At 42.8% G+C, this 15875-nt stretch overlaps 1 protein-coding gene across 2 annotated transcripts in view; it reads left to right on the top strand.

The window, feature by feature from the left end:
- The window catches only part of ip6k1 (inositol hexakisphosphate kinase 1), a 43435-nt gene that overhangs the window by 17546 nt on the left and 10014 nt on the right, over positions 1-15875 (top strand). For both annotated transcript variants that reach the window (XM_083971909.1, XM_083971908.1), the window contains 3 exons: positions 7175-7427; positions 8451-8596; positions 8826-8952. In XM_083971909.1, coding sequence (XP_083828035.1) covers positions 8480-8596; positions 8826-8952 — 244 coding nt within the window. In that variant the 5' untranslated portion in view covers positions 7175-7427; positions 8451-8479. The remainder of the gene's footprint in view (positions 1-7174; positions 7428-8450; positions 8597-8825; positions 8953-15875) is intronic.

Raw genomic sequence — 15875 nt, forward strand, 5'->3', positions numbered from 1 at the left:
AAATGATGATATCATCCCCAAAGCTGAATTAAAGGGAATTGTCTCATTAAACAAAAAAAAGTATGAATAAATAGCAGAAGTATTGAAGTATCTTTCTTACCACTGATGCTTTCAGCTGACCCAGTGCCGGAGTCAGCGATCCTGTTGCTGGTGTTGGATTAATCTTTTCTCAGTTTTGCTGGTCTGGTGCTGCCGCTGCCAGAGTCCAACTCTTCAGTTGTGGCCTTCCTCTTAATGGCCGTCACCGGATTGCTCCTGCTGCTGGTGTCAGATTCATCAGCTCTGGCCTCCTTCTCAGTGGCCCTCAGTGGTTTAGTGCTGCTGGTGTTAGCTTCATGTCGTCCACTCCTCAGCTTCTTGCAGGGGGGGATCTTGTCCAGTGTTGTTATTCCTCTTGGTGCCCTTTACCACCCGTTCCTCCTCTACCTCAGTAGGTTCCCCGGCACCCTTCATTCTTTTTCTTGCAGACTCGCAGTTAATGCTTGCCTTTCTTTTTGTACCACTGTCCCGCAGGTTTGTGGATGGTTTGGTGGGGCAAAGTGGAGACAAAGCTGCTGACATGTTTGCTCCACATTCAACTGAGCCGTTGCCAGAGGAAAAAATGCTGTTGCTTTTCATTTAGTTCTCGAAATAGCGCTTGATACCAACTTTTCAGAAGATGTATAACTGTCTGCTGAGATGTGTAGCTCTGCTGATATAGTTTGATGGAAACTGTGGTTCAAGGTTCTACCTCAGTGTGTTTGTGACATCACTAGAACAGAATGTCGGTGACAGCTCATAATGAGACGTGATCAGAAGATTCTGTTAATTTTACCTATCAAGGCGCTGTGTAATTACAGCAGCTGAAACTGCTCAGAGAAAGTTTACAGTAACTATTTTGTCAGGTCATAGGTTATAAAATGAACCAAAAACAGCACTGCACTATCCACGAGAAAGTGCAGGTTTGCCAGTTTCAGTTTTGTAACCATAATTAACTTAATTGTAGAGCTGGCCATTCATAAACAGGCATATATTGAGAAGGTGTGAACAGGAACAGGAAGTGTGTGCAGTGTGTGTAGTATGTACCTTCACAGTAAAGGTGGAACGGTGCACAAAATGTATCAATTTATCCTAAATGGCACTAGCCTAGTAGTAGCCTACTAGTATTTAACTGTGTTTTTATTGAAATATGTATTTTTCTTACGGTGAGGCGAAGGCATTGTCCACGATGGTGGACAATAAAGTTTTATTGTATTGTATTATATTGTAAATCCACAGTTTTATGATAACGATTTTCAGTTTGGTTTGAAGTCACAGGTAACAGTCTGTATTGAATAAATTATTAATATATTATAAATATATCAATATATATACAACACTCAAATAAGTAGGAATATGTGTTGAAGAGTTATAATAGGAACATTGTGTGAAGAACCTACAGTGTAGATAAATGGAACAAATAAAAATGAATAACTTAATTGAATAATTCCAAGAAATTTAGTCAGTGAAGGAAGAGATGTGGTTGGGTTAGAATTAATTTCCTTAGTCACAATCCTAGTTTCTAGTCCAAGACTAGTCTAGACTCTAAATGTGATTCAGCAACATGTAGCATATTTAATGAATAAAATAACTGGGAATTCTTCCTTAATATAATCTCAAATACTGATTGCTGCATAAATCGTGCAACACACCATTTCTTTGATAAATCAAAAGAATGATTATAAAAGCAGACCTCACACAGGCAGTGGAAGCTATCACATTTTGAGGTGCGTGCGTGTGCGTGCAGTGGATTGTTGAGGTCATGGACCATGAGGGTCATTTCACTGATCCCAGGAAACAACAGATGTGGCCTGATGTTTACTGTTTACGGCTAACTTTAGAATTCATTGCTCGTGGGAAACACTGTTGTATGTGTTCGGCGCTGTGGGGTTCACGGTTGGTCACGCTTGGATCGCGACTTGAGCTCACCATCGGATGCTGAGTTTCCATGGTGGTTCTCTGTGAGCAGCGTGTTGTGAGCGGTCATGATTGGAGCCTGTGATGTGGGTCCAGTGTGAGGAGCAGCGGCATTGGAGGCGTGTCCTACCTTCATGACATGTTGGAGGTCTGAGGTTTTCAGCGTGTGGCCGATGCCTGCAGTTCCTCACGTAAGCAGCCCACGCATAGGTTTTCTGTCCTTTCACCTCGTGCTTGAAATGTTTACAGGACGGGAAGAACAAATCCCAAGACCTGCCCAAATGACGCCAGTGATAAAGTCACACTGGTGAATTCCTAAATATTTGAAATTGATACTGGGACAACGTTTTTGCTGTCCAACATTTTTATCATGGTGCTGAAAAACAAGTTCCTGCTGGTGAGAGTCTTGGTTGTGCTGTGTGACAAAACAGCAGATAATTCACCTCCTGTCTGTCAGTCTGTACATTAAATGTGTATTTACATGGTGTAATTACCTCTCTGTATAGTTAGTGGATGTCGTTACTGGCAGCACCTTGGGTCAGTGGTTAGCGCTGTCGCCTTACAGCAGGAAGATTCACGGTTCCTTAGAGTTTGCATGTTCTCCTCATGCCTTTGTGGGATTTCCTCCGGGACATGATGCAGGTTTAGGTTAAATGGAAACTCTAAATTGCCGGTTTGTCTCTATATGTCAGACCTCTCTCCATGGTGCTCTCACCCAGGTCAGCTGGGACTGTCTCCAGCCCCACTGTGACCCTAAAAGGATAAGCAGTATGGAAGTGGAGTGAATGAATCCATGATTCCTCTGGAGACTGTATTGCATTCAGGTAATCGCTGCAACAAACTAGGGTTCGGTTATTTAATCGTTTAAATGCCCTAAAACAAGAGCTCAGCACTACAGCTGACCCAAAGAAATTGAAGCTTCGATCGATGCCATGGTAATCAATCATGAAGTCCGTGATCAATTTTTTTTTCTTCCTTTTTTTCCTTTATGACACCGGTTCTCATCGGCAATTGTTACATTGAAATGAGTAGGCTACGAAACCTGCCTGATAAGTTTTAGAGACATGCATGCAGTGTTTCCTATGAGATTCATTATGTCCGGCACGAATATATCAGGTATTTAATTATATCTTTGCATAGTTGATCCACTAGAGAGAAAAAATGTTTGTTATATTTATTATACTATGTACTGACACTGACGTATGTAATGACAAATCAAAGCAATAAACTGTCAGCTGCCTCCAGCTCCTCACAGGAAGAAAGACTGAAATGACTCTTTTGTCACAGTTGAGTGAAACCATTAATTGAATATTTATTTCAGCCCTAATCCACACACAGGAAATGAAGCTTGCATCTGCTGGTTGGCATGTGGTGCTGAAGGCAAACACTGTGGTGAATGTGTTCAATACAGTGTAATGTTACCTGTCCAACGTCGCAGCCTGACAGAGGAAACAAAGTGCTGAAATCTCAGTGATTATATTTTAAAAACGACACGTTTCTGCATTCCTCTGTTGTTCAAAGCTCAAATTGAAGGTGTGTTTGTAGGTGAAAGATATGAGGGGACTTCTTGTCTTGTGCAAGGTGGAGAAGTTTAATGTTTGGAAAATGTCTGAGCTGCTGTGTACAGAGGATGTCTGCTCTTTATTTTGAGCTCACATCATGATATCATTAGCAAGCACCATGTCTCACTGCAGTCCTGACATTGACCAGATGATGCCTTCAGACACACACGCACACACACACACAGGAGCAGTCTGTGACATCTTTAGTGGGCTTGCTTCTTTCCTCCAATCATCTTCTTCTTCGTTTCTCATGTTGATGAGGAGCCATTTTGGAGCAGTTTTGAAGTGCATGGTGGGATAGGAGGGTTGGTCAGGAGGTGACAGATGGAGAATATAATATAGCCTAAAGTAAATGGACATGTGAACGTTAAACCATATGAAGAAGTTGCTGCAGAGACAATTCCCTTTAGTTTAGTTTAGGAAGCTGCTGCAGGGATTTTCCTCTTCTATAAAAAGTCAGCAGATCATCAGTCTCAGTCTGACCCTGATGCTATGTGTGATAAGTTCTGGCTCACAGTCGGTGTTTCAGTTCATCTCAGAGCTGCGAAATTCTCCCACACCAAAGTGGGACACTGCTTCTTTACTTGCCTGGCCTTGTCCCCAGGGGCCGAGGGGGACAGGGTCTTCTCCATAGCTGCAGCCCCCTGCCTCAACAGAGTACACCAGCCTGCCCATATATACATACAAACTCGAACACAACACACCTCCTCACAATTACTTTGAATATGTAACAGAGTCCTAGGATGTTTTAATATCTTTCTGTGTGATTTTTAATTCACTTAAAAATTCCTTGCCAACCATGAAAAGTGCTATAGATAAATATTCTGTATTATTATTTTATTATTGTCATATTAAAGCAGGAGAGGCCTTCCCCACCTAGTTGACACTGAGTTTGTTTGTCTAGTCTTGGTTCTAGTTCTAGTTGAACAGTGTGCAAAAAACAAACATTGCAGTTATATTATTATGATTTCAGTGAATGGTCATTCATTAAAAAAATGAATAAGGGTTTGTTTAGTCATATAGCCTACCAAACAAACACGTCCGTTGTCTTGAGAATATGATTTGTTGACCAGGGCTTCTCTGTAACACAACATGCAGGATGCCAACAAAGCTCAATGATGATGTTGCAAACATTTATCCACAAAAAAAAGAGCAGCTCTTGTGATGTGGATATTGCACTTACAGTTTTCGATCACATTATGTTTAATTGTGCAGCCCTAGTTCTAGTAAAGTACCACTACAGCAGGATAATGGCTCAGATCAAACCAGGACAATCGACAGAAATAGGATGACAGGGATGTCCACAGGCTTTTCGCTCTAAACTGAATAAATAAACAGAATTAGTTGTTGTCTCTCTGTTACATCACTGTTCATTTAAAACAGGAGGGCTGTAGTGGGGAGGCTTTTAGGAGCCATGAAAGCTACATTTTCATGCAGATCTTCACTAATTTACATTGTAAAAATGCTTCTCATGTTACTTTTCTCATAACGGCATCAATCTAATAGAACAAAAAACAATTATAAAATGGGCACAACATTAAACCAGATCATATTATAATTATTTTCAGGAGGCCTCAGCTGATTAATTGGGACGGTTTATAGACTGGATGATCTCTTGCGTACGCTGAATGATAAACCTCAAATGAAAAATTTACATTTTCCCCCAAAGTAAATTCACATGGTTTTAGAAATAAGCTCCATCACATTCGTGTCTCCAGCTGTTTGATGTGGTAATAGAAGAAAAATCTGGTGTTGTTTTCTATTGTTATCGGCCCCAGTGTCATTTTTTCAAATGGTAATCGCTTTTTTTGGTTTTATTTTGGATGATACTCAACAACAGAGGAGCTTTGATTTTATTCTGTATTTGTTTGATTGTGTCTCTTAGAGCTTATTGGGAAATCGTCTCAGACGCCTGCTGATGTTTTAAATCTGAAAACAGCCGAAAGCATAATTCCACCATCGAACAGGGCTCGTCTTGTCGGGTCATGAACAGCGTCCAGGTGGACATGTTGCTGCTGCTGTGACTGACTCACTGAGCTGCATGGAGTCAAAATGTGCGTCTGTATGCTGCGTGTGCATCTGTTGGGTGCCAACAGGCTGAAATATTGGTGTCAACTGTTTGTGGCAACGAGCCCAGAAAACTGAACGCGTGATTGTTTTTGTTTTTTTCCCAGCGGCTGGTCCGGGATCAATGTGTAGTAAATGTTGTTCAGAGCTGAAGGACAACACAATAAAACATGTCTCATGTTGTCTATCCAGAAATAGTTTTCTCAGCAGATGTCAACATCAACTACGGCTACTCAAATGGCCTAAAAAGAAAAGATTAAATATAAATTATCTTGCTATTATTGTGGCAGATATTATGATATGTGATTCAGTTTCAGGAATTGTTGTTTGTAAGGTTCATGTTCACTGCTTTTTTTTATTGGAGCTAGCTTGTACCAAACAAACATGCTTCCTTTTTGTCTGAAGAATATGAGTTGTAGGCCACAGCATCTCTATAGCAACACAACACTTGGTACTTACAATGCATAACAATGTTGTGACACATTTACCTTTATTAAAAAAGTTGCAGCTCATTTAGATTTTTGCTTTTTGCAACATTGTAGTATTGAACCTTATGTCCTCCTAAACCTTATTTATGTCTTGTGTTTGTGAACTCATATATTGAAAAAAAATATTTGGCGGCTTAAAAAACACTAACATTTAAGCTGTTGCAATTTAGACATTGCTCTTGGGCATATAGCGGTTTCAGTAATATTTGGATTAATTGTGCAGCTCTTTTTTATCACCTATAAAACAGGAGTAGGACCAAATGAACACGTATAAAACTTATCTAACACAGTTTTTGCACTATTTATTACTGTCTTTTAAGCTCGTGTTGTTTTGATAATTACTTGCTTTTTAAATTATTAGTTACTTGCCAGAGGTATCACAGATAAGAATTTCATTGTACTGTGTGACGTCTCCGGTGCATATGACAATAAAGATTTGAATTGAAAGATTTGTATCTCTGTGTCACTGACCTGTTCAGAGATTCAGCAACTTTAAAGCAGATATCAGTGGAATGTTTTTGTTAATATAAGTCCTAAATAGTCCTATTTTCCGTCAGCAATCACTTACATGAAGTATTTCAGCCTAAACACGAGTCTCTCCGTCACTCTGCTCTGCTGTAACCCGAGGAGAAAATTTTCCTTGTGGGATACAAGTGTTATCCAATGAGGAGAGAGAACGGCATGAAGGGCTGTGTGTGCAGCCAAGGGATGCGCGTGAATGTGGTGACGTAGCACGAGGACCAATTGATGCCTGACAAGGGCGGGGGCTGCTAACTCATGGTGCGTTCAAAGAAACTCGTACTTTGTGTTTTTCCTTCCTGTGAAGTCATACCAGTTCGATCTGGTACGAGTTCACGGGTCGGAAGTTACGAGTGGCCGTTATAGGGAACTTTCACAGACAACAGGATGGTAAAAACACGAGCTACGGGTTACCTGGAACGCTACCAAGTCGTAGTTGTGACTTGAAGCTGTAACTTACGGTTTCAAAAGCCTGCCTTGAACGCAGCATTAGCCGAAACGGCCGTGAAGCTGATATCTGCTTTAAGTTCAAAGTTTTTGTTTGATTTATTTATTAAAAAACTATTGAAACAAATAACAATTTGTTGTTTCCTGTCTCTGCAGGAGGCGGTGACGCTGCCCAGTCGACACGCTGCTGCTCCAGGCCACGCCCCCAACTCTGCCCCCACCCCACCCTCAGTCCTGACTGGCTCTCTGTGCTGCCGGCGGTGGATTAGAGCACTCTGATTGGAGGGCTTTACGAGGTGGTTTTTCGGTCTGGCGCCGCCTCCCCCCGGGGCCGGCGTGCGCTCCCAGCAGCCCGTGGTGCCCTGTGCCCCCCCCTCCCCGTCACTGCACACCAGAGCCCATGCCCAGGGTAAGAGCCGGAGCGGGACCAGTGACGCATCACAATGGTGGTACTGCAGGTCTCAGTCTGAGTCGGTTGGAGGTCAAAGAATTACACTTGCTCTTAAAAATGAGTGATGATGATTGATTTAATCTGGGCTCAAAGCGTAACAATGGCAACCACAGAAACCAAACTGACGAAAAACATTGCACTTAAGCACTGTGTAACAAACACATGAATTAAAAATAAGGGTTTGGTGCCACATGGCAACAGTCAGTGCTGATAACTCTTGGTTTACTGTACCTTTCTGTATTCTGCATTGTGTCAAGTTGTTAATCATATGTTATGAGATGAAAAGGTTTAAAACATGCAGCAACTTGTAGCATGTGGCCGAGGTAAGAGCAGGCAGCTCAGTGGCGGTTGTTTCCTACAGGTTCAGTCATAACCACTCAACAATGACTGAGATACATCCATAGACCGTGTGTTTAAAACTTAATCTGGTCCATGGATGTATGTAGAGTACCAACAGCTGACATCACCACAGTAATCTTGTTTTTGTATGTTATGACCGTGTTGTGACAAGAGCTGCAATGATTTGTCGGCCTAGAAAACAATTTGGGATCTTATAATGCTAAGCTTCTCCAGCTTCTGCAATATGCAGATTTTCTCTTTTTCTTTTTCTTCAGTCAAAACTGGTCATCTTTGGGTTTTCACACTGTTTTATTTTAGCAATTATTATCAGTTAGGACAGTTACCAATATTTTGGCACTTAATCATTAGTTTTAGGAAAAATAAGTCAAATTCATAAAGATTTACAGATTAACACTTGATGAAAATGTATTGAATTCCTGTTTCTATTTTTGAATAAAGCATGATTTTGGCATTGATTAATACATAGATAGACTTTGTTACCCTGAAAGGAAATCAATTTATCATAGACGATGGTGTTGGTGTGAGCACCTGAACCCTGTAAACAACACCAGCTGCTGCTGCCTAGTGTGCACCGGGTTTCTTTCTGTCACCTCCATGTGAACACCTTCCTCCCCTCCACAGGAGGAGGCGCAGTGCGTTCGCCAGGAGCCATGTGCCTCCCTCACACCAACAACATGGACAGCAAGCTACAGGGGGCGGGGCAGGGGGGAGGGGCTTCACTTCGACAACGAGGAGGAGGGGTTCCACTGGAGCCCTTCGTACACCAGGTGAGAGGGAAAAGTCTCTGTTATAAAGAAGCTCCATGTGTTTGGTATGAATACTTTGTCCGCTTCAATAAACAAAAACATTTAATAATGGTTTATAGCTCATTATAGTTACGCAGACACACAGGTAGCGATATATCAGAATTTATTTCACAGGAGGAGATTTGAATTGGTTTGGATTTTGTTTTTTTCATATTTGTGTGTGTGTGTGTGTGTGTGTGTGTGTTTGCAGGTGGGGGGTCACACCAGTATGATGCGTTACGATGACCACACAGTGTGTAAGCCTCTGATCAGCAGAGAGCAGCGCTTCTACGAGTCACTGCCTCCAGAGATGAAGGAGTTCACTCCGGAGTATAAAGGTCAGTAGTAACTCAGTGTTGTTCAGTAGCAGCAGAGCCCGGCCGTCCCCAATGCCCCCCCACCCCCCCAACCCCTTTGTGTCTGATTTATTTCCTCAGCCCTATCATCAGATCATCAGGCTTGTTGAGTTTGTTCTCATTTTTCTCTTTGCCCTGTTGGTTTGGTCAGGTTTGCATTTGTACTAATACCCAGGTTATATCCCCACGGATCATTAAAAACACTTAAAACATCTTGAATTTAAACAAAGGAAAATAAGATTTTCAAAAGTCTTATATTTACTGTAAATTTGTTGTGAGTGTTAGGATTAGAGATAGTGTGTTTAAGACTGGTAGAAAAAGTCAGTTAGTATAATTTATGTGTTGTGGCCGCTTGTCACTGGCATTGCTGTGTTATCACACACATAAATGTATCTTTAACCTATATCTATACTCGGAGGGGGTTACATTGGGCTCCACCTTCACACGTCCAAATCAGATAATAGAAATGGGGTTTAGAAAAATGTTTGGCAGTAATAAGAGGCACCAGTATTTTCTCCCAACATGCAACATTAATGTTGTGCTTCTTTGATTTTGATTCTGCTGCTGCAGGTGTTTGGATCTTTTATTGCTGTGTTTCTATTTTTGTCAACTATGTGCAGTTGAACTTCCATGACCATCCAGGACTGAGTTGTCCACTCTGCTTCTTCTATTTTAAAACAGCGTTTACAATAGAACCAAAACAAAAGTCAGAACAAAAGAAAACATTCAGACTTTCAGACTTGTTAATTTATTAAGGTCTTGAAAAGGTTCGATATTGCATCAATATTGATTTGACTTCTTAATTTTCTAAACACAACACTCTAATCTGCAGCTCTAATCAGTGTTTTATATTGACGTTGTATCAGTGACAATGTAAAAAGAGGATGACTATACACTTGAATCTGCAGCTTCACTTCACTCCACAGAGCTTCATTGTGAGTTTCAGCTCATTGATTAACTGTCCACTCTGTAAATGTACTCCTTCGCTTCACTCTCCCTGCTCATGGCATCATTTTTGGCTGCCACAGGCAAAGCTCTAAAAATACACAGTCTGCAACCTGTTCAGCAGCAAACAGCCGATAGACACACACGGTAAGAGACCGGTTGGTGAACAGAGCGAAGACTGATGATTGTCTCAGGAGCTGGTAGAGACCGTAACCAGAGCTGAAAGAGAGGGATGTTCACACACAAACACACACTTCTCAAAATGATTAATAATGTCAATGATGATACATAGTCGTTGTCTTCAGTACACTTCTTGATTCTACTGGCTCCAAGTTACCCAACTAATCAGTTATTTCAGGTGTAGCTGTAGTTTGTCTTTTGAAGCTTAAGGGTCAGGGCTCTCTCTGACAATAAAACCACCAGACTTTCTTGTTTCCTCTCTACACGGCGAAGACACATTCTCACAACAAGACAGTGTCACCAACCATGTAAACGTCTGTCGCCCTGTGGCCTTTTCACCACGACACAAGATAACAATGTAACCTCCGTGTGGATCAGTCCATGTCCCATTCTACACCAGATCCACACAACAGTCACACAGGCCCACAAAACAATACAACCTGAAAGCACACACACACACAAAAACATGTCTGCTTCAATTATGTTATGGACAGAGGATAAAACCCAGTTCAAAGAGCTGCACACACAGATTTTAAACTCTCTCACTTATTGGACATTGGATCTTTATTTGATTTCATTGTTATTCCTCATATCTTTCATGGTTTGGTTAGAAATCCCACCCCCACCCCTCCTCTCCCTCCTAACCTCCTGCTCTTCCCCATAATTCAAACACTGGTCTGAAATCTAATGCTCCAAATATTCATCTGTTAGTGATGGAGGAGAAGGAAACAGACAGAGAAGAGGGGAGGAAGTGCGGATGTTTAATGGAAGTAAAGTGGTTTAGCTGTTCTGCTCTTCATCACTAGACACTGGTTCCACTTGCATTTGCTGTAGTAACAGACCCAAACACACTATGACAAGCCAGCGTACACACACACGCACACGCGCACACACCCTTCTACTACATGTATGCACTGCAGCCCATTTAGCATTTTGGCGGATGATGTAAGCAGAGAGATAACGACGCAGATGAAGAGAGACTGATGGTGGGTGGAGCAGGTGGAACTAATAACATTAACGACGGCTCTGTTCCAGTTTGCCGTGCCTCTAAGTCACGACACTGAGCCAGCAAACAAGAACACAGAGGCTCTGACACCGAAACACTCAGAGGTGGAATGTAGGCAGCTTTTATGATGATTTATTATTAATTTCTTTGGCAGTTCAGTGTGAGAAAGGTCTGACAGGAAGGTGCCGCAAGACACGAGGAGACGTGTCCTCGTTCGACACCCGCAAACTGATTCTGAACAGGTATTCAGAACAAAGTGGAAACTGGAAAACTAAAAAGAAAGAAATCGGGGTGCCGCTTACAGCCGCAAGAAATTAGATTAATAAATAGCAGGGTCGGGTGAGAAATCTCAGGAAAGACATAAAAGTGAGTGTGAAATCCCCAGCTGAGCCGCAGTGCAGCCACACAGGTGTTTTCTCTGACTTGCTTGAAGAGGCCTGATGTAAGGACCGTGTGGGTGCCCAGACTGACATGTCCTTCACTGTCCTGCTGGCTTAATGCGCCTGCTTGGGTGGGGAGACATCTACTTTTATCCTACTTCTGCTGGTAATTTTTTTTTCCAGTCACAGCTCTGCCCAACTTAATCCAGAGCAGGACTCCAGTAATCCAGAATAAGGACATGTCCACACTGCCATGTTTTCCACTTTAAACCAGTGTTCCTGCTCCATCCAGACAACTAAATAATCTCCATCCAAGTTATCACACCTGACAACGTACACATACTTGAGCAATCAGGTGCACTTGGCATGTGTGAGCCTATAGACCCTTTCAGAGAGTATAAACAAAGACAGGTGTGGCTCATTAGAAAACGCTCTGGTACACTAAATTGAATGGAGCCTTAATTAGTATCCTTGGTAACACCTGTATTTGTTTATACTCTCTGAAACGGTCTATAAACAGGAAATAAACTGTCTGGTTTGCAGTTGATTAATTGTAATTAAAAAACATACTACAAAGAGGAACAGCAAAGACAGTAAGAATTCATATGCAAAATGTATCTCAACGGCTGCTAGTAAAGACAACAAGGCCAGTTACACTTGTATTTCATTGTCAATTCACCACTGGTAGTCGAGGTTAATGATACCTAATCAGGAAGTGGCCGTGGCCGGTCGAGTCGTCGACATCACTGTTTCTCTTTTTGCCTGTCCAATGGACAGCCCTGGAGTTTTTAAAATAAAGCAGAGCCAGCAGCATTTTCAAAACTCTCCGTCCTCTGAGCTCTAACACTTGTGTGGACAGAACGTTTGCTACGTGTTGCAAGCATAGCAAAATGGGTGTGTTTTTAACAAAAACATAGCAGGGTGGACGTAGTCGAAGTGAAAACAGCTCTAGAGATTCATAGAGGTAGTCATAGATTTCACTTGTTTTTTTTGGTGACACCTATTGTCACTGGAGGCAACAGAAAGTGTGTTTAAAAACAAAAGCGAACAACAAGCGACATTATCAGAAATAGAACGGGCTGTTTTCCTCCAGCTCCACTTCTCTCTTCAGTAATGTAATAATAGAAAATACCAGAAATGACACAGACTGGACAAACTCTCACTTACGTCATTGACATGTACTTTCAAGTAATATCCACCAGTTGATAACTTTACATTTGAAGCTGCAGCTGGATCAAAATGTTAAATTTTCAGTAGCAGTTGAGTTTTTAAAGCTCCGAGGGGCTGTGGGAGAGTGAAGTGTAAACAGTGAAGCTGATGTAAATGAGATAACAGCATTACAAACCGAAACGCTACATTACACACTGCAGTGTTTCCTGTGAATCCCTTGTGCGGTGGAAGGCAATTTGAATTCACAGCAGGAGTGACTTTACAGATAATACGATTTATTGTCCACAGGGGTAATCACAGTGTATAGTATCAAAAATAGAGTTTGATTTAATTCAAATTGTAAGCTTTATGAATTGGTTTTCTGAATATGAAATTTTCCTCAGGAATGTTCTAAAGACATCCAGCACCACACACGTTACATCACTTCCTGTTGACAGGAGGCTATAAAGAGGGAAAAGATCTCAGAAGCAGGATGTAGGATGAAAAACCCTTCCAGATGTAACAGAGCCATTCCAAACAGATGTTGTAGATGATTAATTAATTCTGTATATTAAATCAAAGGAACTTTCAACCTGTCACACATGTCACCGTTTTCATCGTTAGCACTCTGACATTAGCATTTAGCTCAAAGCAGTAGAGCCTTACAGAGCTGTTAGCGTGACTGTAGACTCACATACATTCAGTATCTAGACTGCAATTTCACAACATTATTTTCTACTTGATATACTTGATATATACTTGTTTGTCATTCCATAATACCTCAAGTCAGATAAGGTCAAATGTAGGCAGAGGAGAATAGAACAGTTTTAGCTAAGCCAGATGAAAAATTTACTTTAGCTACTTTACCTAAGTGTCACAGCCTGGCTCTTACAGCCATGACAAAAAGGGAGAGACCACCGTGGCAACAATTAACAAATGTTTATTTAATGATAAATAATAATATATTGTAACAAAAGACCAGATCATGGGGTGTGAGTGTCAGTAAATAGGTGTGTAGAGCATGTTGTGTGAGTGTGAGACGTATGTGTGTGTGGGGTGTTGTAAGGTGCATAACACAAAGGAGCAACAAAGTAAACTAAGGAGACTGCATCGCCGTCACCGGTACCTGCAGGAGAGGGGAGAAGGAGAGAGAGTGAGAGCAATCAGCAGGCCTGGCTTTATACCTGGTGACACCGGGCCCAGGTGTCACCGGCAGGCCTTAATCAGAAGGGCGTGACCAGTGGTATGGCACCAGCCCACCACTGGGGACGCCACACCCCCCCCCCTCAAGACAGGGACCCAACGGGATCACTGAAAACAACTGAAGACCCCACATTTTCCACCCTGCCAACCTCTGCAACCCGGCACCTGCAAACAAACTCAGAGGAAGGACAGGAAGAAAACATGGGACCACAGGTGTCATGAACAAAATAAATGTACATCCTATAATACCTACAATAGAGAACACACAATACCCAACATCCCAATACCCCGCCTAACCCACCGGGGCACGAGAAAGGGCACCGGCCAACACATTATCCTTGCCTTCAACATGTCTAACGTCTAAGCAATGAGCATGACCCGTGTACACAATCAGAGAACTCCCACCAGAAACTACATGCACTTCAAAACTCTGGCTGACTCCATCACTTTCTGCTTGTGTGGTGCACACCTATACAAACGCTGCTTACTTGGCGCACTATACTCAACCGTAAGACCAGGACTTACATTCAACCCACACTCAGGACCAACAGGAACAGATTCAGTGTCACGTCTATAATAAGGTTTTAATAAATTTACATGACAAAGACGAAAGGATTTTCGTCGCGTCGGAGTCGCAATGTAATAATTCTGCTCCGAGACCTGTCGCTCCACAACATAAGGACCTGTAAACTTGGCTTGACATGGGGAATGCACTACTGGAGTCAACGCCAAAACTTGATCTCCAGGGCTGAACCGGCGCCGCTGTCTATGACACTGGTTCGGCTTACTCGTCAACTGACATTTGTGGCACGTTTTCACATACTTGGCAACATCGCGCTTCAACCTTGGCCAGAAAAAAAAACGCAGGACACGGTCATACGTTTTCCTGATGCCCAAATGCCCAGACTCATGTGCGATTTTCAACACTGCGTCCCGAAACAATTCAGGCACAACAATCTGAAACACTGGTTCGCCCACAACATCACCATCACATGGCACCCATTTCCTCACAAGCAACTCATTCTGTACAAAGTATCCGTGCGCAACATTTTCCAACTCAGACCCTGCGATGACACTAGCAACCAACCCGGACAAAGATGGATCAGTACATTGGCCTTTAATCCACTCATCTCGAGAAACTGATGGAGGCAAATCGGGAATGGAGACCACCGACTCTGGTTTACGCACTGGGCTAGACAAATCAGGTGCAGCCAGAACACGGCTCTGTGCGCGCGTCACGGCGCAAGCTGGAAAAACCTCCGGGTACCTCTGACCACTTTCATCCAGCTCCCCAGACGCAAGTGGCTTCGAAGTAACCACCGGAGGCGGCAGGCCATCCGCCCACACAACACCACCAGCCAGATCGTTGCCCACTATCATGGCTACACCCTCAATCGGCAGCGCAGGACGCACCCCGACAGCCACAGCGCCACGCACCAGATCACACTCCAACACCATGTTATGGCGTGGAACCGGCGTCAGCTCCAAACCCAAGCCTCGCATCAAAATAAAGTCCCCTGTCTCTGTCTTCGATGAGAAAGGCAAAACTGACTCCACAATAAACGAGTGTTTGGCACCAGTGTCACGCAAAATCTTTATTGGCACACGTTCCTTACCGCCAACCAAAGACACAACTGCATCAGCGATAAAAGGCTCAAAACCATTACTACCACCCGGATCAGCACACCCAGGCTTCAACCTCGGGACAACGGAACACGCAAGAGCAGGTGAGAACGACTCGTATTTACTTTTAGACCTCAAAACGGGACACTGATCCTTCCAATGCCCAGCGCCTTGGCAATAATTACACACCCTGCCCCCCTCATCTCTGCCCCTCGAGGCTTTAAAGGCCTGTGACGGGCCAGATGTGGAAAGCTGCGCGCTATAGCGGGAATTACCATAACTACTTGCCTGACGCTGCGCATCACCCAGGCTGCTTTGATGCGTAAGAACAAAATCGTCGGCAAGCTCTGCCGCTTTCAACACAGTAGTCGCCTTCTGTTCACTCAAATACGTTGCAATGCGCTGCGGAATCGAATTCT

Source organism: Trachurus trachurus (genome assembly GCF_905171665.1).
Source record: "Trachurus trachurus genome assembly, chromosome: 5".
NCBI classification, from domain to species: Eukaryota; Metazoa; Chordata; class Actinopteri; order Carangiformes; family Carangidae; genus Trachurus; species Trachurus trachurus.